Source organism: Musa acuminata, chromosome BXJ2-7, assembly GCF_036884655.1.
Source record: "Musa acuminata AAA Group cultivar baxijiao chromosome BXJ2-7, Cavendish_Baxijiao_AAA, whole genome shotgun sequence".
In the NCBI taxonomy this organism is placed as follows: Eukaryota; Viridiplantae; Streptophyta; class Magnoliopsida; order Zingiberales; family Musaceae; genus Musa; species Musa acuminata.
This window is the reverse complement of record NC_088344.1, coordinates 90,881-113,097: the sequence shown is the minus strand read 5'-3', so window position 1 is coordinate 113,097 and position 22,217 is coordinate 90,881. Positions and strand designations below refer to the sequence as shown.

Here is a 22,217-nt window from a genome sequence, read left to right as displayed (position 1 = left end):
CTTTCTTTTTCTTTTTTTTTTCCGCAAATTGCCAAAAACACAAAAGAAGAAACCATTTCTTACTCATCAATCGATCGTCAACTCACCGAACTGCGGCAACTTAAAAAGATCGTATAAATAAAAACTATAAGAGGTTTGAGATTTTAACATCTTTGAAATTTCTCCATCTTTTTGCCCTTTCTTTCTTTCGGGCCGAAGGAATCTGCTTGACGGTTGACTGTGGCTCCGCCGATAGTACGCCGCCTCTTGCTTTCTATCTATCCTCCTCCGTCGCTTCGATCGACGACCAACAGCCCTCTATCGATCGATCTCGTGGAAAAATGCAGGAAACCCTTACATCTGATTCCCTTGAGAAGCGTCTTCGCTTGCAAAACGAGGTCCTTCACCTTTTCTTTCCGTTTACTCTCTCAATTTAATTTTAGTGTTTTTTTTTGGCATTTTAGGTTGAAATAATCTATTTGACGTGGTTTTAGTGTTTTTTTTTTGTATTTTAGGTTGAAATAATCTATTAGGTCCTTAACCTTTTTTTTTGAAATAATCTACCGATTGAGACTTTCTTGTGATCATTGTAGTATGGACGCATCATCTATTCGCTTTTTTCTTTCTTCTTCTTCTTCTTTTCCCCAGTTCCCTTGATGAGATCCATAGTATTGGGTAATTGATCTAATAAGGTTCATGTACTGAGACCAGAAAGTGGTGGATGGAATATCAGAAAGGGGTAAAACATCGACCATCTGAGACCAGTAAAAAGAAAGTGGGATCACCGAGAATCCTTTTTCCTTGTGGTTCTTGGATTGGAGGAGTGTTTTAGGATGTCTCTGCCTTTGCACTAGTGTCCAGTTTGAAGATAACACAATCAACTCAGAAATAATGATCTTGTTCTGCGAACCTCGAGCCATGACTGCGAGGCTGACACGGTTTGGTCAACCCGGCGACGTCCAGGATCGCGAAGATCTCTGTCGGTCGGGTCGAGATTGGACTTGGTGGCGACGCGCTTCTTCCCTGAACTCGTTCGCCTTTGCTGCACCTGGATTCCTGCACATAGGCCTAGGTCGGGATGGGGGATGATCCCGACTTGGGCCCCTGCGAAGCTTGAGTCAATGGTCTACTAATGTTCTCATGCCCCCCCCCCCCCCCCCCCCCCCCCCCCCCGGTCAGATGCTGGCGAGGGGTTTTTATTGTGACTCCCGGGGATCGACTGTACGATCGACCCCGGTGAGCGGCCAATGTACGTTCGGGTGTTCGTTGTCCGGGATACGTGGGATGGCGCCATGCGGTGCCGAACGGCGCGGGGAGATGACCGTTGCATCTCGGATTATTGGTGGCACATCTGTCGTGGCTCTATCTCCCTCCCAAGGTCTTGTGCTCGGGCTGATGTGGCGGGGGTCAGGTCCCTGTAGGATGATCCATAATGTGTGCCCTATCACTTCTCCCCCCCATCAAGTCATGTCTTTGGGTCCTTGTGAGGAGCTGAGGGCACGACTGGGTTGGTAAAGCAGCAGTCGAGTGGCAACTTAGTGAGGCGTCGCTTGTGAGTCCTTTGGTCGAATTGCATGACTTGGGTAAAGGTTGATTCTGTTGGTCGAGCTATCTAACTCGGGCGCTGGAAGGGCTGATTGGACGAGACGTTGCTCGTACGACTATTGGCCGAGTTACGTGACTCGGGCAAAGACTAATCCTGCTGGCCGAGCTACTCGACTCGGGCACTGGATGGACTGATTGGACGAGACGCTGCTCGTACGACTGCTGGGCGAGTTGCATGACTCGGGCACTGGATGGACTGATTGGACGAGACGCTGCTCATACGACTGTTGGCCGAGTTGCGTGACTCGGGCACTGGATGGACTGATTGGATGAGACGTTGCTCGTACGTCTGCTGGGCGAGTTGCGTGACTCGGGCACTGGATGGACTGATTGGACAAGATGCTGCTCGTATGACTATTGGCCGAGTTGCATGACTCGTTCGTGCTCCATTACATGTTTCTGGCATGAATTTTTGGTGGTTTACGAATTTTTGGTGGGAATTCGGCAAATTTGGGGGATCTGGGGAGTTATGCCAAATTGGATGCTGACATTACTTCTTGCCTCGGGGAGTCCAAACTGACACGGACTTAGCTGGTTTTGCCTAAGTCGTGCGGCACCCTCGCGCGTCCGTCCGCAAAGGTCAGCCTCCCCGAAGCCTCCCATTGTCCCTTAGGACCAACAAAAGAGAGAACGGGTTAAAGAGAACGCCTCAATCGGGATCCACAAGCAAACATGTCCGAAAAACACTTCATAGACAATGCAAATTACAAACAGACTTTACAAGCTCTGAACAGTGGCACAACAAAGGGTAAAATGGTCCATTACAGACCGAAAAGCTCTCGCACGTGTCCACATGACACAGCCTTTATTTACAAGCCTAAAGAGGCCACCAACCCAACTAAAATGGGACTATTAAGCCTTCGGCCGCCCCTCTACCTGCTGTACAAGGCATGAACATGCCAAACGACACTGACATACATAAGCATTACATCAAACACCCTGTTTCGAAGTTTGTCCGTGACATTCTCCCCCACTTATCCCTTCGACGTCCTCGTCGAAGCCTTTGTGAACACTGCAACTCTTCGCCTTTGCTGAGTCTTCAATCTTCTGCTCTAGCTGCAATGCGCCTCCTGGCTCCCAGCTGCTCTCCGCTGCTGTTTCTGAGTAGTCGAACCTTTGATCCGCCATGCTGCTTCAACTCGCCAATGACTCTGACTCTGGTGTGGGGTTGGCTGAGTTGTGTTGATCCTCATTGATTCCTGCGGATCTCCCAGATGAAGGAAAAGACCATCCTTACTGCGCCAGTCTCTCATAAATTCCACATGCTGCTCGAACTGGGTGGATGCTTGTTGGAGCTTTAACGAGCATCGTCTCGCAAACTTCTGAAGTTTTGGGTCCTTCCTCCACAAAATCTGCTCATTGAATCTTCTTTCAGTTAGTTGTCACATCCAAGTAGGTTCGCATCACTTCCGCTTTCGATTGGCATTTCGTTGGGAAATGAAGCGGACAATCTACTCTTAGTAGCACTGATCACCGTTGGTGAGGATTTGACAACTATTGTCTTCCGTTATCTTCGAAGGGTCTTTGAACTTGTGCAGAGCTCCTCTGCTGGATAGATAAGAGAATTGGGGTACTCGGTTTCGCCCATCCTCTTAAGAGTTGAGAAGGCAAAGGTTACTTGACTTCGCCCGCCTCCTCGAGGTTGTACTTCATGCATCGAGCTGGTTACTGGTATTCGCCTGCTCTTTGCTCACACTTCTGAAGCACTTGAAGTGTTTGCACTCCTTGCGTTGAGTTAGCTACTGTGATTCACCTTCTCAATGCCATCGAACTTTTAGAATGCAGGAAGTTTTCACCCCAACTTGGAGTAATTCTCTGATAGATGAGGTCGCCACTGGGATTGTACCGTCTTCTCCATCAACCCTGCCGCCTACTCCACTGAGTAGCAAAGGTACAGCACCGCGTACTGCTTGCTTCGTTCCTTGGTCGTGCACTCTTGCATGACCCGAAGTCCTTCACTTACGGCTATCTTGATGAGAAATTTGTTGACACCGGTCTTACGAAGTTTCTTGGCCTCTGCCCTTCAGCCTTGTCTCGGTACTTGGAGATTGCCTCTGCATGCTCCACCTCCTCGGCCCCTTTCACGACCAAGCGCTCTCCCTCCGTGAGAGCAAGGGATCAATGACTTTCACGGAAGTCCCGCCTCTGCGGTACCATGGCGCTGCCATGCCCATGGCCCTACTATCCGTCGCCTCGCATCTGTATCCCTTTTCTTCACGATCAGTAGATATGTCTCCGTGGCACTCCTCTGAGTCCACCTCCATTCTAACTGATGCTTGATTTTGGGTAGCTAAGTCCTTCTGGACTCGTCGTCGCTTCCTCGCCCCTTTCGACCCCCTGCTTCAACACCTCTGTGTTCTCCAAGCAGACTGTTTGGTCGATGGAAAGACAGACTGCAACTCCCATGCATAGCCTCTGCCATCACGTTGTAGGGTTTGCACCGATTCTGTTCTCCTTAGCTTCCTTGGTAGCAACGTTCGCTTACTCGGCCTTGTCCTCTGACTTGCCGGGCTCCCTTAAGCGAATATGAGCTCTGGAGCAGTCCAACTCTCCAGCTGCTTCGATCATACCTCTGCATGATCAAGTTCCTCCCATGGAACTCACTGGTATTTGCATTCGAACTTTTCCCTTGGTGGAACCCAACCCCCATATGCTGATGACCAAGGCTTTCATCCGAAGCAAAATTCGATGCACGCACGGAAGACCCGCCTTTGCGGTACCATGGCCTTCACTCCTTGAATCCATAGCCCTTCTTGCCGTCGTGTTGTTCATCGAAGTGGAGCTCCCAGTAGCTCCCGATCATACCTCCATATGATCTAGTCCCTCCCGGGACTGTGTCGTGTGTATCGCATTGCCACGAACTGTTCCACCACGATCCGCTGCACCATGTCGCCTCCTGGTGACATCTCCATTGCATTCTGATCCTTGTGGAATAAACTCGAATTGTGAACCCTCCATGTGTGGCCTCTGCCAATACATCGCAGGGTCACCTCCACCTTCGATTTTGTTCGCTCCTTTGGCAATCGACCTTCATCCACCCACTCTTGGGTCACACCTAGATGAAGCACTGCTCTAGGACAGTCCGTCGCCTAGTAGCTCCCGAAGTCCACCGACTTCACTGTAATTTGTGCACCATTGTCTGGATCCTGGGCCTTTGCCCCTACCAGCACAATTTCCGCTGCGCACTGCTTCCTTCATGGCAACTTGAATGGCAACACTGTGGCATATTCTTCAAGAGTACCCGCCTCTGCGTCCTCTTGCCCCGTGCTAAGGCCTTCTGAACCCAACTTCGCCTCCGCAAATTGAGTCGCCTTAGTTCCTCCATCAAATGCTCCTCCGAGATAAGGTGCATGTGCCTAAAAGCTCCCTTCGTCTTTGGCACCATGCAAGATGAGACCTCTCCGTCAGAATGGAGGACCCATGGAACAACATGATCCTGCTCTTGCCTCTACAAGAGTTCATGACCTTGACCTCTGTCTAAGGAAAGCACTGTGCCTCTGCTCCATGTTCCAACTTCTATGCTGGCTCCCTTCATGCGGCTTGGGTACTTCCCCAAGTTACACCCAAGTTGCTCCGCTCCTCGTTTTTGCATTGAGTCGATGGTGGCCCTCGTGCCCACCATTCCACGGGTCAGCCCTCCCTTGAGTTCGATCTCCACATCGACTCCAAGTGTGCCTTCATTTAAGTTGCTTTAGGTCGCTCCCCCACTTGATCTCGCAATGCATCCACCAATGCATTCTCTCGAGCGAGATCATACGACAACTCCTCGCTGCTTGCTCGGTCCATTGAGCTTCGTGGAGTTGTTGTTTGTGAGGTACTCCTCCTCAACATGTGAAGTCCATCTCACATGATTCTCCCTCTGGAGAGCCGAGACTTATCCCTCCTGGATAACTGTCCCGTTGGAGCAACATCTCTCTTCGTTTCGGAGATCACCATCCCCTTGGACTACTCCGATCTGCTGAACAAACTATGCATTGTTCTGCCTCTTGCAAACGCACTTGCTAGATTGCGCCTCCACGTCAATACAGCCACCGCTGCACCCCTCAAGACCTAGCAACATGCTGAACTCGTTGCACACTTCAGCCTCCTCCGGACGTATCCTTCGCATGCCGAAGAGAAAGTTTCAATGCTCCATGGCGCCGAGTCTCGACCGCCTTGGGATGGCCACGAACATTCCATCGTCCGCATACAAGCCCATGCATGAGTACCGAATTCTTCGAGTTAGCAATTCCCCTCACCTCTGTGAGCTTTGCACAACTCTTTCGGTCGCTGAGCAACTCATTCCACTTTGCATGGTCTCGACCTTTGCCAAGCGCCTCGCTTGCCTTGAGCACCATCAAGTAAAGTTGTCAACGTTGAGCCGTAGCTCAAACTCAGCCATCCCAACCTTTGTGCGCTCTGCATTCTTCCAAGCTTTGCCTGTTCTCGTGGTGCCTCTTGCGCGAAGGGTTGGCCATTCCTCTGAATGCCAATATTAGATGCCCGCTCCTCTGAGCGACTCTTTTTCCCTATATCTCCATGCCCGTTTTCCCTCGAACGGTCGCGCGTTGCTGACTGCCCTCAACGCAGCCCCGCTAGGTCCCCCACGTTTGCATGTCAAGTGTTTCTATGAGTGCTTGTCCCGCTCTGATACCATATGACACGGACTTAGCTGGTTTTGCCTAAGTCGCGCGGCACCCTCGCGCGTCCGTCCGCAAAGGTCAGCCTCCCCGAAGCCTCCCATTGTCCCTTAGGACCAACAAAAGAGAGAACGGGTTAAAGAGAACGCCTCAATCGGGATCCACAAGCAAACATGTCCGAAAAACACTTCATAGACAATGCAAATTACAAACAGACTTTACAAGCTCTGAACAGTGGCACAACAAAGGGTAAAATGGTCTATTACAGACCGAAAAGCTCTCGCACGTGTCCACATGACACAGCCTTTATTTACAAGCCTAAAGAGGCCACCAACCCAACTAAAATGGGACTATTAAGCCTTCGGCCGCCTCTCTACCTACTGTACAAGGCATGAACATGCCAAACGACACGGACATACATAAGCATTACATCAAACACCCTGTTTCGAAGTTTGTCCGTGACAAAACGTCGGCTTGGGGTGGCGTGTTTCTTCTTTATAGATCCCTGACTATGGAATGCGGTGGCATTGCTCAGTCTGTGGAATGCGGTGCATTGCTCAGTCGCCGTTTTCTCTGCTCGCACCTCGGATCGCTGCTCATTATTTTGAGGTCGGGATGTCTTCGTCTTCCTCGTCTTCCCCCTCTTCGGGTCGGTCGGTTTCCGAGATCAGCAACTCGGGTTCCGATAGTTCTAGGGTAGAGGTGATCAGTTCTTCGTCGGGTGACTCGCCCCCGACGGATTCGAAGGCCTTTGCGGCCCTTCAAGTGATGAGGTCATGGCATGATGTCGACTCGGTGGTGACTAAGAACCTTTTAGGTCCGATTCGGGATCGTTACAGTCTCCCGAAGAATTATAGACTTTATGTTCCACGTCCTGGTCAGCGTCCTTACGACCTGTTTCCCAATGGGCTTGGGTTGACCACGAATGCTCTAGAGGCGGGGCTGCGCTTCCCGTTGCACCCGGTTATCGAAGAATGCCTCCGCTGGTGGGGGATCTCACCATCCCAGATGGCGCCGAACTCCTGACGTTATTTAGTGGTTTTTCTCGGGGAGTGTTAGGGGGTAGGGATCGAACCGACCCGAACCCTTTTCTTAGCCTGCTTTCGCCTGTGCAAGGGGCGGGGCGGTTATTACCTGACCGCCCGAAGTGGGTTTAAGATTAGCGGGGCACCCTCCAACAACAAGGGGTGGAAAACCCGTCATCTCTTCGTGAGTTGTAGTCGGAGGTGGGGGTTTTACGTTGGGTGGACCTCTCAAGCTATTAATAACGTTCCCCCATTTCTTTGACATGAAGAGACTGAGCACGTGGAGCGATTGAGAGAGATCTTGTCCTCCTCTCTGGCCATCAGGGGAATGACCGAGGAGTGGCTGGTTGAAGCGGGGCTAAGCCCAGCCACTAGGGGTACGATCAGATTCGTGCTCGAAGTGCTCTTTTTTTTTTTTTTTGACGTCTTACTAATCGAACCTTTGTTTCGCAGAAATGGTGAACCTCTAGATTATGAAGGGGATGCCTTGCCCTTCGGCCGTGGCGCAGCCGACCCGGGAGTGTGATGGATTCGGCCCCGGGGTTCCTTCGAAAAAGGGCACATCGGCACATGGGTCGAAGTCGCCTAGGGAGCCGGAGGCGGGTCGACCAAAGAAGAAGGCCAAGGTCAACACCCAGAAGGTGTTGGAAGGCATGGCAAACAGCGGAGTGGCGACCCCGGGGATGGGTGAGTTGGGTGGCAGCCTCCAAGGCGAGGGTTTGACATGTGCGCGGGAGAGAGGGCGTGCCGGCTCTCCTGGTGAAGGCCCTTCAGAGAGATCTACAGTTCGCCCGAAGTCGATGCGGGACTTGTGTCGCATCCGGGCTCGCTCCGAAGGGGAGCCTTTTCAGGCCCTTAGTATGGCCGACCTTGCGGCGGAGGAGCCGGGGGCTCCCTACAGCACCAGATGGCCAACTCTCAAAGCTGAGAGTAGGATCTGGTCTGATGGGTCGGAGGCCCAAGAGTTCTCGCGGGGGGTGCTGCATCCGACGCTGGCGAAGCAGTTATACTGTTCACCGTCCGTGGTGCCGATGGATCGGGCGGCCAAGTCCCTCGTTTGGGTGAGTTTGGCGTTTTTCTTGCTACTGTTTGGAAGCTGGTGCTGACGTCAATCCTACGCAGGTTCAACATTACACCATGGCCTTGATCGATCGCGTTTACGACGCCGGTAGGGTGATCGAACGCATGGGCGAGATGAACTCGGGCCTTCACCAAGAGATCGAGGAGCTAAAAGGTGGGCCTGGTCCAGCGACTGAGCAGCGTGCCACGGATTTAGAAGCCGAGGTCGAACGACTAAAGGCCGAGCTGGCCGATTCCTAATGTCAATTGAAGGAGAGTCGGGGGCGGGTTCGGGCTCTAGATGACGAGCTATTGACCCTTTCACGAAATGCCGAAGCTGCGCGGTCAACGTCCTGGGCAACGGAAGAGCCTTTGGCCGAGGAGCACCGACTGGCTCTTGAAAGAGTGAAAGAGGCTATCTCCGAATACAAGAAGTCCTCGGGGTTCGAGCTTGTTTTGGCGAGATCGGGCCAAGTAACTTATGAGTTTGGGTACCGAGTCGCCCTTGCTTGCGTCCGGACGAAGTGTCCCGACCTGGAGGTGGAGTCGGATCCCTTCACCAATCTTCCTGGGGACCAGAACGTCAGGATGCCGGACGAGGTCCCTTTCGATGACAGCCTAGAGGCTCCCCCGAATTGAGGGGTGTTTTGTTTTTCCTACTCTTTTTTGTCTCTTGGTCGGGTTGAGTTTTTGAGTTGTAATACCTGGACCAAGCATAATGTACGTGCCTTTTGAATTATGGAAAACATGCTTATGTTTTTGACGTACCGACGTGTCTAAGGATAAAACTTTTTGAGATTTGTGGCGTTCCACGTCCTTGGTAGAGGTTTTCCCTCTGTGGTTTCGAGGCGGTAAGTTCCTTCTCGGACCACATCAGAGATTCGGTACGGTCCTTCCTAGTTTGGGGTCAATTTCCCTCTAGCTCGGGTCGGGTCGCTTACCTCGGCCTTCCGTAAAACGAGGTCTCCGGCTTTTATTTGTCGGGGTCGGACTTTGCGGTTGTAGAGTCGGGCCACGACCTTCTTGTACACCAAGTTGCAGAGGTGTGCCTCGGCCCTTCTTTCTTCGAGCAAGTCGAGGTTTGCCCGGAGGCTTTCCTCTGAGGCGTTTTCTTCGAAGTTCTCGATGCACAGGGTGGGTAACACCATTTCAGGTGACAGAACTGCCTCGGTTCCATATGCTAAGCTGAATGGGGATTCCCCCATGGCTATTTTGGGTGTGGTCCGGGATGCCCATAGAACGCTTGGGAGCTCATCGACCCATGCCCCGCAAGCCCCAGTCACCCATTTTTCAAGCCCTCCAAGATGGCTTGATTTGCGGCTTCGGCCTGGCCGTTAGTTTGGAGGTGCGCGACCGAGCTGAACTTCAACTGTATCCCGTAGGACTGGCAGTAGGCTTTGACGTTGTTGAACTGGGCACCATTGTCGGTGATGATGGCCCTTGGGATCCCGAACTGGGTAATGATGTTCCTCCAGACGAATCCCTCCACCTGCTTTTCAGTGATGGACGCCAGCAGCTCGGCTTCGATCCACTTTGTGAAGTAATCTGCCTCAGCTATGATGAATCTCCTTTATCCAAATGCGGGGGGAAAGGGCCCGAGGTTGAGCCCTCATTGGGCAAAAGGCCAAGCAGCGTCCATCGGGGTGAGAGGAACCGCGGGCTGGTGTTGTATTTGGGCGTGCTTCTGGCATTGCTGGCATCGTTGCACGTATGACTGCGCGTCCCAATGCAGAGTCGGCCAGTAATACCCTTGCCTAAGGACTTTGAAGGCTAAGGTTCGGCTGCCGGCATGTTCCTCGCAGATGCTTTCATGGACCTGAGCGAGGACCGTTTCGGTCTCGGGTGGCGCCAAGCAGCGTAAGAGGGGTTGAGAGAAGGCTCTTTGATATACTTCCCACCGACTTCACAGTACCTTGCTTGGATGCGCTGGAGTCGGCGGGCAACAGCTTGATCGTCAGGTTGCGCTCCTTCCCTTTTATAACGAAGGGCCTCGTCCATCTAGTTCGGGGCGACTTCAGTTGTAGTGACGATCTCGGTCGAGATGGGCCGAGAGGACTTCAGTTCTCGGCAGGAGTTCCCCCGAGCTACGGGAGGAGGCTAGTCGGGCTAGGGGGTCAGCTTGTACGTTCTGGGCGTGCTGTCACGACCTTAGCTGGAATTGCCTAAGGCGTGAGGCACCCTTGCGGCCAAAGACGCGAACTTAGCTTGCATCGCCTAAGTCGCGAGTCACCCTTGTGGCAAAGACGCGAACTTAGCTTGCGTTGCCTAAGTCGCGCTTCGCCCTTGCGATATTGCTCCGCAAGGATCAGCCCACTTTGTAACCTCTCGCAGGTCCCGAAGGACCTGTAAAAGAGAAAGAGAGTTAGTTCGAAAGAATGAGCAACGGACAAGTCCCGAAGTCTCGCGAAAAGGGAAGCTTTACAAGCAATTCGACGAACACCTTGTGTGCACAAGAGAAAAGAGGGAGAGGGAGAAAAACAAGGCTTTCAAGGATGAACGAACAGCTGCAAGCCCACAAACAGCCGCTCACCTGGTCCCGGGCGCGAAGACAAGTTCCCGTAAAGGTCACGTGCGAACTTGCGAAAGAGATCTCAATGCCCGGTATATAACCGAAGCCCCATCCAGCCCTGTGCCACCCGGGGGGTTCCTGGGGTCTGAGATGGCTGACATTTTGGTGAGCGGAGGCAGTTCTCCGCTCACCTCTCGCGGCACGCGAAAACGGAGCTGTTTTGGGCTGTTTTGGGGCTGTTTTGCTTGGTTCGGTGAGCGGTCGCTTTGTAACGCTGCAGCTTGTTCGAACTTACATATTTACAAGCAAAATGACCCAAAACCAAGAGAAAACATGCTGTCAAGCAGCTGTACATACAGGTGTGAGCGACGAACGATTCGTTGAACGGAGTTGTTGCGGGTGCGCGACGATCGTTCGTGACAGTGCGGTATTCTTTCAATCGAGAGGCGATCGAAATGGCCCGTAAGCCGTTTTGCTTCGGCCAAGTATAATGCCATGGTTGGGTCTCGGGCTTCGTAGCTGCCGTTGATGTGGCCTACTACCAGCTGTGAATCGCTGAAGACCTTCAGGTCTTGGATGTGCATTTCCAAGGCGAGTCGTAGTCTCAAGAGTAGCGCCTCGTATTCGGCTTTGTTGTTGGTGGCCTTAAACTCTAGCTGGAATGCCTGTTCGTATGTTTCGCCCTACGAGCTTTTTAGGATGAGCCCCGCCCCTACTCCTCCCGAGGCCGTGGCCCCGTCTACGTACAGGGACCAGGTGCGCTCGGCGAGTTCCTATCGAACAAGACGCTCGTCGGGGGTTAGCTCGGAAATGAATTCGGCCAATACCTGTGCTTTTATGGCGGCTCTGGGTACGTATTGGATGTCGAATTCTCCAAGCTTGACTGACCACCTGAGCATCCGACCCGGTGCGTCGAATTTGGAGAGGATCTGCCGGAGCGGCTGATCGGATATCACCTTTATTGTGTGAGCTTGGAAGTATGGTCGTAGCTTCCTGACTGTTTTTATTAGCGCCAATGCCAACTTCTCGATCGGGGAATATCGCTCCTTGGGCCCGGCGAGGACGTGGCCGACATAGTAGATGGCTTGCTGTGCCTTTGGACCTTCCCGTACCAGCACCGAGCTAACGGCTTACTCTGAGGCTGCCAAGTACAGGCCAAGGGTCTCGCCCGGTTCGGGCGAGGCAAGGCGCGGTAGCCGTCCAAGGTGCGCCTTCAGATTCTCGAAGGCCAGCACGCACTCGGGGGTCCATGAAAACTCGTTCGCTTGGCGCAGGGCTCAGAAGAAGGGGAGGCATTTGTCTCCTGAGCGTGACATGAATTGGTTGAGTGCTGCTAGCCTTCCGGTGAGTCGCTATACTTCCTTGGCCGATCGCGGGGGCTGCATCTCCTTTATGGCCCAGATTTTTTCTGGGTTGGCATCTATTCCCCTTTGGTGGATGATGAATCCGAGAAACTTGCCAGACCTGACCCCGAAGGTGCACTTTGAAGGGTTAAGGCGCATGTTGAATTCCCTGAGGGTTTGGAAGGTTTCGGCCAGGTCGGTTAGATGCGTGCTTGCCGACCTACTTTTGATAATCATGTCGTCGACATAGACCTCCATATTTCTCCCGAGTTGCTGCTTGAACAGATCTTATTACTGAAAGAAATTTGACCCGAACTAAGTAGTGCTTTAAAAACTTCTTTCGGGTCTATAGTACCTAGAGTATTCATGGGAGGCCATCATTCAAATGCATACTAGAAAAATACTAGAAAAAGAAACTTATTTTTATTGGTGATTTGATTAACAAATTTTGTCAACAATTTTTTCCATGTGGGTTTTACACCAAGAACAATATCAGAATTTCAAAAGTCATAATTAGAAAGTCCTTTTTTCCCTCTTCATCTTTTGCATATCTTGGTAAGCTAGCTTCTGGAGAAGGACGATGGACACTTTAGAGTTTAATTGCATCATCTACTATCACCTACTTTTTCCTGACTTTAGAACTTTGAAGATATATCTGTATAAATACACATTGTTAATCTTATTAAGTTGTCCCTTTAGGTTCTAAAATGGCTGTCAGAGTTTTCAGAAAAGCTGCTTCAGAGAGCAAAAGATACCGAAATGGAAGTGAATGGACTATTCAACCAAGCTGGGGCTGTGGAACTAGATCTGAAGAACACTGTCAACACCCTCTGTAATTTATCACGCGATCTACTTATCAATCATGCAAGTACAGATCACAATGGTTACAAGTGCATATATTAATCTTTAAATTCTTTGCTGTGGGTTTTCAAACTGACATGCCACTGTTTAGTTTTAGTTTAGCCAAGCAACATGTTTACAAAGGTAAAATCTCTAACTTGAATATGAGGGTCTTATCCTTAATTCTGTTCATTCAGTTTGGATTGCCTTCCATTTTGATTCATAGTGCCTTGAAAGGAAAAGGCCCATGAGTTTGTACTTGACAAAATAGATGTTATGTGCTACACTGGTGATAAAATTCACCATTGTTGGTTGTTCTCTTTAGATAAAATTCATAGCACCTTGAAATGCAAAGGCTCATGAATTTGTTCTTGACAAATTAGATATTATGTGCTACAATAGTGATAAAATTCATCATTGTCGGTTGTTCTCTATAGATTACTCTTGACTGGTATGATAATGATTTTTCTAATATATTCTATCTTGTCTCATTTGAAGCTAAATTATATAGTTTATTTCTACTTAGCTATTGTTTTTAAGTGCAAATAACTAACAAAAATTCTGGCTGAACTTCTAAGTATTGACTACTATGTCATGGTCAAGCTATCAATTAAATATATTCTTTACATGTATCTTGTGAAGTGGCTCACATAGTAGTTTTTTACATGTTTTGCATCTTTTCTTAAATAAAATAAATGTTCCATTATACTGCAATTTGTTGTTCTGTTTCTTTTGCACAATTTGAGTTTTAACTTGTAAATTATTTATTCAGTGTAAAGGATTTTTTTTGTTATATCTGGATTACATAATCCCTGTCCTTTATCTTCTGATCGTGAAAGTATTTTCCATTTTGAATTACAGAAGATATCTGATGAAGATGACATTGCTTGTCATCCTTTGAAGGATCATGCTGAATCTTCGGCTCAAGCGGGCATTCCTGCTCAGGATTATCAAAAAGATATACTACCAAGATATAAGAATGCTTTGTCTTTGGGTTTGAATTCCTGCAGAAAACACTTGCATGGTATAGAGAGAAGGCATATGACCAGTTCTGTTTCTAGAGTAAGTTTTGTGTCTTCTAATGACAAAATGTTATTCAGATTTTCTGAACATGAATTTTTTTCTTTATATTTTTCCATGGATGGGCTTTATTTCATCCGTGTATGGTCAGCTCTCAAAATTCCTTCTCACCATTAATCCCCCTCAAGGCTTCTTATTTCTATCAGCATCTTTTTCCATCATTTTCTCAGTACCCACACCAAATTTTCTTGTGTTTTATGTCTAAATGTTTAGAGTTAAAAATCTAGCAAAATACTTTAGATTTTCTATTTTGGTTTTCCTTTGATTAAAAGAGATTCATGCGATGATATTCCGAGTTTACTTTCTTAAGGTATTTTGAGCTAAAAAATTGTGGTAATACTTGCAGTGTTTCCTAATGTAGTTCATGCTATTTCACCTTATGTGCAACACTTTTTAAGTTTTATGTGTTTGACTCCAGATATGGTTAACATTCTACTTGCAACCTTTTGCCTGTGAATGCCATTAATATTTTAGAAAGCATAAACTGCAGGTGCACACTTTCTTTTGTATTACATCTTGGTGCCATTGCATAACCTGAACCAAAATTTTGCAATATTTTTATTGATTTATAAGAGTAGATAACATTATTCTCCGAAGAAAGGATGGAAATGAAAAGAGTAATTTATAAAATATAGTCAATTCCTGAAACACAAACTCCAATACAACATTTGGTTTCCTATGCCTGAAGATTGGAATGTTTACAGAAAACATATGAACATCTGCTAACCATTTCGTCCTTATATTTTAAAATTGTAACTTAGTGCATATCTGTATGTTGACTATGTTCAACTATATTTTGATTAATAACAGTTGCAAAAAAAGTCTTCTTATTTGCTAGTTATCTGATGATAGTAGTAGTGGAATTCTATCTACCTGATATCTAATTTTTATCTGCTTTTTTTCTGATTCAAAAATCAAGACTGGGTTAGTATACCGTCCACTTCCACACATTATTGGATCTGAAGAATTTATTCATGATAATAGCTGTGGCATAACAGGTGCTTTTAGCTGGTGATCTGATTATTGATTAAAAATTTCAGTGATATTTTTTTTAGCTTTTTTAGTGACTCACGATGTGCATCATATTGTTTGATTGCTTCATTATATGAAGAGAACACATCCTTGGGAAACCCACAGCTTGATTTAGGCTTGATATTGGAATCAAAGCAAGCATCGTCAGTTGCAGAAGAGCTTGATTCCCTTGATTTATTTGGTCCTGACATTTTTGGAAATCAACAAGATTCTTCAGAGAAGGTAGATGAACATCTCTTAGCTAATTCCAAGATGGATAAATATCTACTTCTCTCATTGTCTCTTTTCTGTTGTTTATATAGCTTCTGGTTTTTGGATACAAGAATTACCATGCAGGTCAAGGCGGGGTACACTTTCAACCTTGCTATCCCACTAGTAGTTTGTGCAAATCTTGTAGAACATTGCCAACATCAGGAACACCACATTATCTTAGTTTTAGAAACTGTTAAATGTCTACCTTTCAAGTCCTAATTAAATATTCTTGATAATTCCGGAAATGACACATATTTGGAGATGGCTTGAAATGAATCGTAAGTTAACAACCATGTGTCTGATAGTAAGAAGAAAATAGTAGATTTGAGGCTGGTTGAGATTTGAGAATAATGGTCAGTCCAGAACCATATATCTGAAGTAAGAAGAAAACAGAAATGGACCACTTCTCAAGGTAAACGCTATGATGCTATTGTGTTTCTGTTGTTTGCAAAGGCATGCTGTTTGGGAGGTTGTTGTTACTTATGTTGTTAAAAGCTAACCACTCTTAATTTGCTCTGAAATGTCATTTTTTCCACTTTCTGGTGTTTAAAGCTAAAGCATTCTTAATTTGCTCTATAATGTTGTTTTTCCACCTATTGGCAGGATATGACAGATCCTGTAGCATCTGCTGCATCAGATTTTAAAGCAATGCTTGAAGCAGCTCTACTCAATCAATACAAATTCCGTATGTCTCTTTTCTGGTGGTGTAAATTGTAATGCATATATGAAGCTTCTTGATAAGGCAGTTCTCAATTTGCAACTAGGATATCCTTGAATGGTCTTTTTCTTCTTCTTTTTTTGGTTTTATAATTAAAAAGAGTATTGCATGTAAAGTATCAATTTAGTCACTTCAAATGACATGGTGCACAATTTTGCATGATAAGCCCACTGACCTAGTAACTTTGTTATAACTTTAGCCATGTGGCTCAAAATAATAATGTTTAAGCTGCCTAGTACTAGGCTTATCAAAACTTACATACATCATGTAGGACTAGCAAGGGTATCACAATCTTCCCAATCATAGACTTGACATCCTTGTCGAGGATCCAATGCACAACCAATTTCCACCTTTGTGGTCTGAATGTGGATTTAACAAAAGAAAAAACCCTTGTCTTAATGTGATGAAGCAATCTTATCTTTGCACATGTTAGCCCATATGAATGACTTGCAAAGTTGCTATGGTACCAATTGTCACGACCCATCCTATTTGGCCCAATGACCTCGTAAGCTGAATATAATAGACATTATACATGGTGGTTCATAACGTTTGAGCCAAGGATTTTAATTTCGAATGACACCACCCGGTAAGGTCCGCCAGTAGACTAGTATGCGGACCGCCCGCTATCGGGCGGTATCGTCAATTGTGCTATTTCCACTCCATTACCACCCGAAATCGATCGGTAACGATCGATTTCGACCGTTGTCATCCGCTACCAAGCGGTATTAGTCGAGGGAGAAGGAAGAAGAGGGAGAACTTGAAGATCCGGCGCCGCTCTCCTTCGACAATCCCAATCCATCGTTGTCCTCCCTCATTGGACATCGTAGATGAGATGTCGCCTCCTCCTCGTCTGAGGCGACGATGCCTCGGTGTCGTAGGCGGCTTCTCTTCATTCGCGTGGGGAGAAGAATCCTCGGCGACGTCACACCTTTTTTTTTTTTTTAAAACTTGTTTAATAAAATATATATATATATATATATATATATATATATATATATATATATATATATATATACTGATTGGTACGCCAGAGCGTACTACTCGGTACGCTCATACCATACCGAGCTGAGCTCGAAACGTCGATATGGTATGAAATTACGAACGTGGGTTTGAGCTCAAGTTACTAGTAGTAAAACTACTGAATATTATTACCAACATAACCTACCATCCTCTTCGGATGTGTCAAATTGGGGTATCTCACTGAATAATTTTCCCCATAGTTAAATCACTTATTTGCTTCCAGATACACTTAAAAATGATGAAAATATCTCAGATGCTTAATCATTCAGAAAAATTGACTATCTAGTCAAGACATTATCAGTAATATTCCAAAATTAAATTAATTCATTTCATAAGAAACTAATCAGTAAGGGGAAGAATGTATCTGCTGGTCTAGAATAACTTAAGTTTGTATTTTCTCACAAACAAGATTTACTTTTCAGCCATTTGGCCTCTGTCAGAAACAATCAACTGAAGTTTAGACTGCTTGACAAACTCCGACTTAATAAAGAACAGAAGTAAATTGCAACATATTATCTTTCATGGTTTCTATTGACTACCCTTCATTTTTAATACTTTTAATCACTAGATAATGATTGCCAAATAATGCTGGTAGAGGATTACAATCTAAACTCAAGAGACCTCCTAGGTGACTCAAATAACAACTAGCTGATTCTTCTACAGTTGGACTCCTTTTTTTAACTTGGAAGGGACAAGATAAAGCCATATTTGCCTGTTGCAGTGACAGCTTTCTTGCTGAACTTTTTGTGATATCGTATCTTCATCTTGCTTTATTGACATGTCTCCTTTTTTTTTCTTAGTTTAAAGAAAAGAAATAATCTGACATTTGATAGTTTGATTTTCTTTATGCAGATGATGAGGAAAGTTTGTCAGTGAAGGACATTCTCAGGGATAAGATGATCTCTGGACAAATACATACAGATGTGGTTAGTTTGTGTATTATCATGAGCATTAGCATAAATTCATTTATCTCATTTTCTTTTTTACATGGAAAATATGGTAATTGGAGAGGGCCAAAAACTACCAAACATGAGGAAAGTAATTTGTAAAAAGATGGAAAAATGTAGCAGGAGTAACCAAAACAAGTCAGAATGAAGCAAGCATGTTGCTTCTAGTTCAATGGTATAGAACCATATAATAGCTAGAACTGACATTGTTGAATATTTTTGATGAATTTTGATCAAGAAAACGAGAATAAAACACATGAGATCAAGTTGTGGTCAAATGATAGCTGATGCTAAATTTTTTGTGCCAGATTCAGAGAGTACAATTAGCTAATTGGTTGCAATTTATATTGGTTTTGTGTGCCATTTAGTTTTGATAGTATAAGGTGTCTTATTGTGTGAGCAAAATCAAATATCCCTGCTGAATACAAGCTTAAGAAGATTTTGGTATGCATGCCTGTTTCAGTTAGAGTTTTTATCTATATCCTTGTTATAGACCTCAAACCTTAGAACTTGTCCAAGCGTTCAATTATATGTACAATTGAATAGTTGCCTGGATTTCTACCTTTATTCTGCTATCTTTCCTGTTTATTTCTTGACAATAGTGATGATATGATATGGGAATATCATGATGATTCATTAATATCATTATAATACCACAAGCTTGAGTATGATCCATGCATCACTTTGACACGGGAGTGCCTCATTTGCTACAATCAACTCATGTGGATCTTGCTTATCCTATGGTATTTTCTACAGCCCACAATGTTGTCTCATAGCCTTTAACCCATCTCACTCAAATATGAAATCTCATGAGCATATTCCTTAGACAAAGTTAAAGCTGTTTCAAGGTTCTTTTCTTTATGACCAAGGAATGCATTAAATGGGTTAGTTACCAGTTGTAAAACACTTAATTTCGTAATTCCCTATGCATTAAGGGTTGTTTCATGCACTAGTACTTATTTTGGTGTTTTAGGGTTAGAAAGGAGTTTAGAAATTGATGATATTGGCAGAAAATCTCTTGGAGTTCTCTCTTAAATTCTGTATCTCTTGGATGCTTCCTTGAGTGGTGAGTTTTTTGTTATCAGTTTTGTATCCTTGTTTATTATCCTTGAGGTGGTGAACTTTCTGTATCCCTCTGTGATTTTAAACTTGGTGATGAGTTATTTTTCGATTTTATTAAAGTATTATCGTGAGTTCGTTCTTTTTCTATCCGAAAAACTTATTCCAGCAAATACAATTGTACTATCGGCTTTCTTTCAAAATCTATTCCGCATTACCCGGTATCACACTTGCTTGTCGAAGGTCACTCTTTATTCAATTTCCAAAACAGTGTTAAGTTCTATGCTGGTCGGCCATTTGTCACAGACTTAGCTAGAATTGCCTAAGTCGTGAGGCACCCTTGCGGTAAAGACATGAACTTAGCTTGCGTTGCCTAAGTCGCGCTTTGCCCTTGCGATTTGCGTCCGCAAAGATCAGCCCACTTGCAACCTCTCATAGGTCCCGAAAGACCTGTAAAAGAGAAAGTTGATTAGTTCGAAGAACAAGCGACAGACAAGTCCCGACGTCTCGCGAAAAGGGGAAGCTTTACAAGCAATTCAGCGAGCACCTTGCGTGCACAAGAGAAAAGAGGGAGAGGAGGAAAACAAGGACTTTAGAGGGTTGAACGAACAGCTGCAAGTCCACAAACAGTTGCTCATCGGGTGCCGGGCGCGACAACAAGTTCCCGTCAAGGTAACGTGCGAACTTACGAAAGATTGTTCGACGCTCGACGCTATACCGAAGCCCCATCCAGCCCTGTGCCACCTGGGTGGTTCTAGGGTGCTGAGATGGCTGACGTTTCGCGTGCAGCAGCGGGCTGCAGAAATCAGCCCGTGGCACGCGAAAACGGAGCTGTTTTGCTCGGTTCGGTGAGCAGTCGCACTGTAGCGCTGTAACTTGTTCGAACTTCCATTTTTACAAGCAAAAGGACTTAAAACCAAGCCAAAACATGCTGCCAAGCAACTGTACATGTAGATTAGAGCGACGAACGGTTCGTTGAACGGAGTTGTTGCGGGTGCGCGACGACCGTTCGTGACACATTGGCATGATATATACACAAGTCATGCCATGCTTGTTATATTCACATACACATTCACGTGTCACTTCACTGCTGGCATTGAATATGAATGCAGGATGATAGACAGTTCTATATATGTTTCAAACTGTTATAAATCTCAAAACCAAAAAACATATCATTATTAGCTTTTTAAATAGGTTCTTTATTAGTTTTAATGCATCTAACCTATAACAAGGAGTAGCCTGTTTCCCTAACTGGGCTATACTGAACTGGTTCCTTGACATTGAGTTAAAGCCTCATTGCTTTGCTTACTTCATAAAACTTATCCACAGGGCTTGCTTATTTTGCCAAGTGAACTTTTGGTTTAATTTACCTGAGTTCTTGCTTTTGGTTCACTGGAAATTGATTGGCCTTGAAGGTGGAGTTCCAAGAGGCAGAAAATTTAGAGAAAATGGACTTTTGGTCATTAGAACTCTCAAGTCATCAGAACAACCTTTTCCTCCTTTTTTAGGCCACCAGCTCCAATATGTCAGCACAATGGCTTACTTTGTCAAGTTTATAGGTTGTTGGATATGAAACATTTGAATTGAATGAGTAAAAACCCAACTGACTTATCAACAGAGAAACTTTAGTGGATAGTATGAAGAAAAAGGCATTTGTAGAGTTTGCTACACATGTGAATGTACTGATATATTCCATTTTTAGTAGCAGGATTATAATGAATATATGGAAGCATTACCAAATTAAATATATGTGATATTTCAAAGAGTTATGCTTGAGTATTTATGAGTTCACCTGTTTATATGTTGCTTTCTTATTTTGTTCCATTAGCTTATTCAGGTAGGAACTTCGGGAGAACGACAGGTCTCGCAAGGCACTTCTGAACAGCTGAATAGTACAATAGAAGAAGACAAACCTGTGACTGAAGGAAATCTTTGTTCTGTTACTCACCCACAGGAATTATATTCTGCACTATTGGGTGGAAGTTTATTTGACAATGATGAGGATCTTCTCTCTTCTGGTCGAAAGGAATCTACTGATGTTTCTACTTATGTTGGGGAATCAAATTCCTGGTGGACAGGCATAAAAGGTGATGAGTTTGTTGAATGTGCCCATTCCTCGAGCATTCATGGAGCTTTTGGTAATTCTGATCAATGTCTTATGGCCTCTGTAGGAAAAGACAACTCAATGTGCAGTAATGAGGAAGAAAGTGGCCAGCGAGCTCCTTGGCAAGTTGTTAACTCTGACGAGTGACAAAAGCCGACTACAATCAAACCAGAAGACAATGTATCATCTTCATTAGTGGCTATCGGTGATGAGATTCTCTCTGACAAGGAGTCATGCAAATTAGATGCTGATGTCTCCGAGAAGGATAAGATGCATACTTCATCGGCAATGCAATCTAGAGGATAATGATTTAACCTCCTTGGTAGCTAGCTGCAAGGACAATCTCTCTGACAAAAAAACATGGGAATCAAAAGGCTAGGGATGAGAGCCGGAGGTTGTCTTCACGGAAATTAAAAGGATGATGAATTGTCCTTATTGGCGGCTGGCTATGGTGACATTTTTGACTAAATAGGGATCCAAGTGAAAATGATCACAACATTGCTGGAAGTTTGCAAGGTTAAACATTTAATATTAGTTCAGCTTCATTGCAACAAGTATGTTGTATTTCTATAACCATTCATTGTCAAAGTTTGCGAGTAACCTCAGCTAGACATGAGTAGGAGCCATCGGGCATATTATGTGCCTGATGACGACTGGATGAGGATTAGTGATATGTCCTAAAGATTTGACTGTACTTGGTCTCATGCAATAATTCTATGTTGATTGGAAATGATCAGTTTTATTGCTTGGAAAAGTTGGTTTTAAGGATGCCAAATGCTGCAATCTGGCCAGGCTATGTAAATCACCTACTTTCTAATCTTTTATTAGAGTATTGCTTTGCGTAGGGATGTCGTCATCTCTCTCCGTCGCGCAGACAGTCTTCCCCATATGTGAGGTGGTGAAGGTGAGGTCAGCTGTGGTCTGCCCCGCGATTGAAAAGGCTGAATGACGTTAATCGTGATTTAATTCACAGCATATGATAATTTATCCCTACAGCTGACGGCATATATGTATTGGATTTATGTT

At 45.5% G+C, this 22,217-nt stretch overlaps 1 protein-coding gene across 5 annotated transcripts; it reads left to right on the top strand.

The window, feature by feature from the left end:
- The first annotated feature begins 30 nt into the window (after positions 1 to 30).
- On the top strand, positions 31 to 21,933 carry LOC135616450 (uncharacterized). Of its 5 annotated transcripts, none has more exons than XM_065115649.1 (9): positions 40 to 377; positions 12,839 to 13,003; positions 13,841 to 14,041; positions 14,979 to 15,057; positions 15,171 to 15,313; positions 15,947 to 16,028; positions 17,934 to 18,007; positions 20,916 to 21,174; positions 21,259 to 21,933. In XM_065115649.1, exons 1-9 carry the CDS (start codon positions 321 to 323, stop codon positions 21,336 to 21,338), a joined length of 1,140 nt encoding a protein of 379 aa, XP_064971721.1. In that variant the 5' UTR covers positions 40 to 320; the 3' UTR covers positions 21,339 to 21,933. The 5 variants fall into 5 exon arrangements, with proteins under 5 accessions (XP_064971725.1, XP_064971723.1, XP_064971721.1 ...); XM_065115650.1 differs by having other exon boundaries at positions 43 to 377; positions 20,925 to 21,174; XM_065115651.1 differs by lacking the exon at positions 12,839 to 13,003 and having other exon boundaries at positions 37 to 377.
- Positions 21,934 to 22,217: the final 284 nt, after the last annotated feature.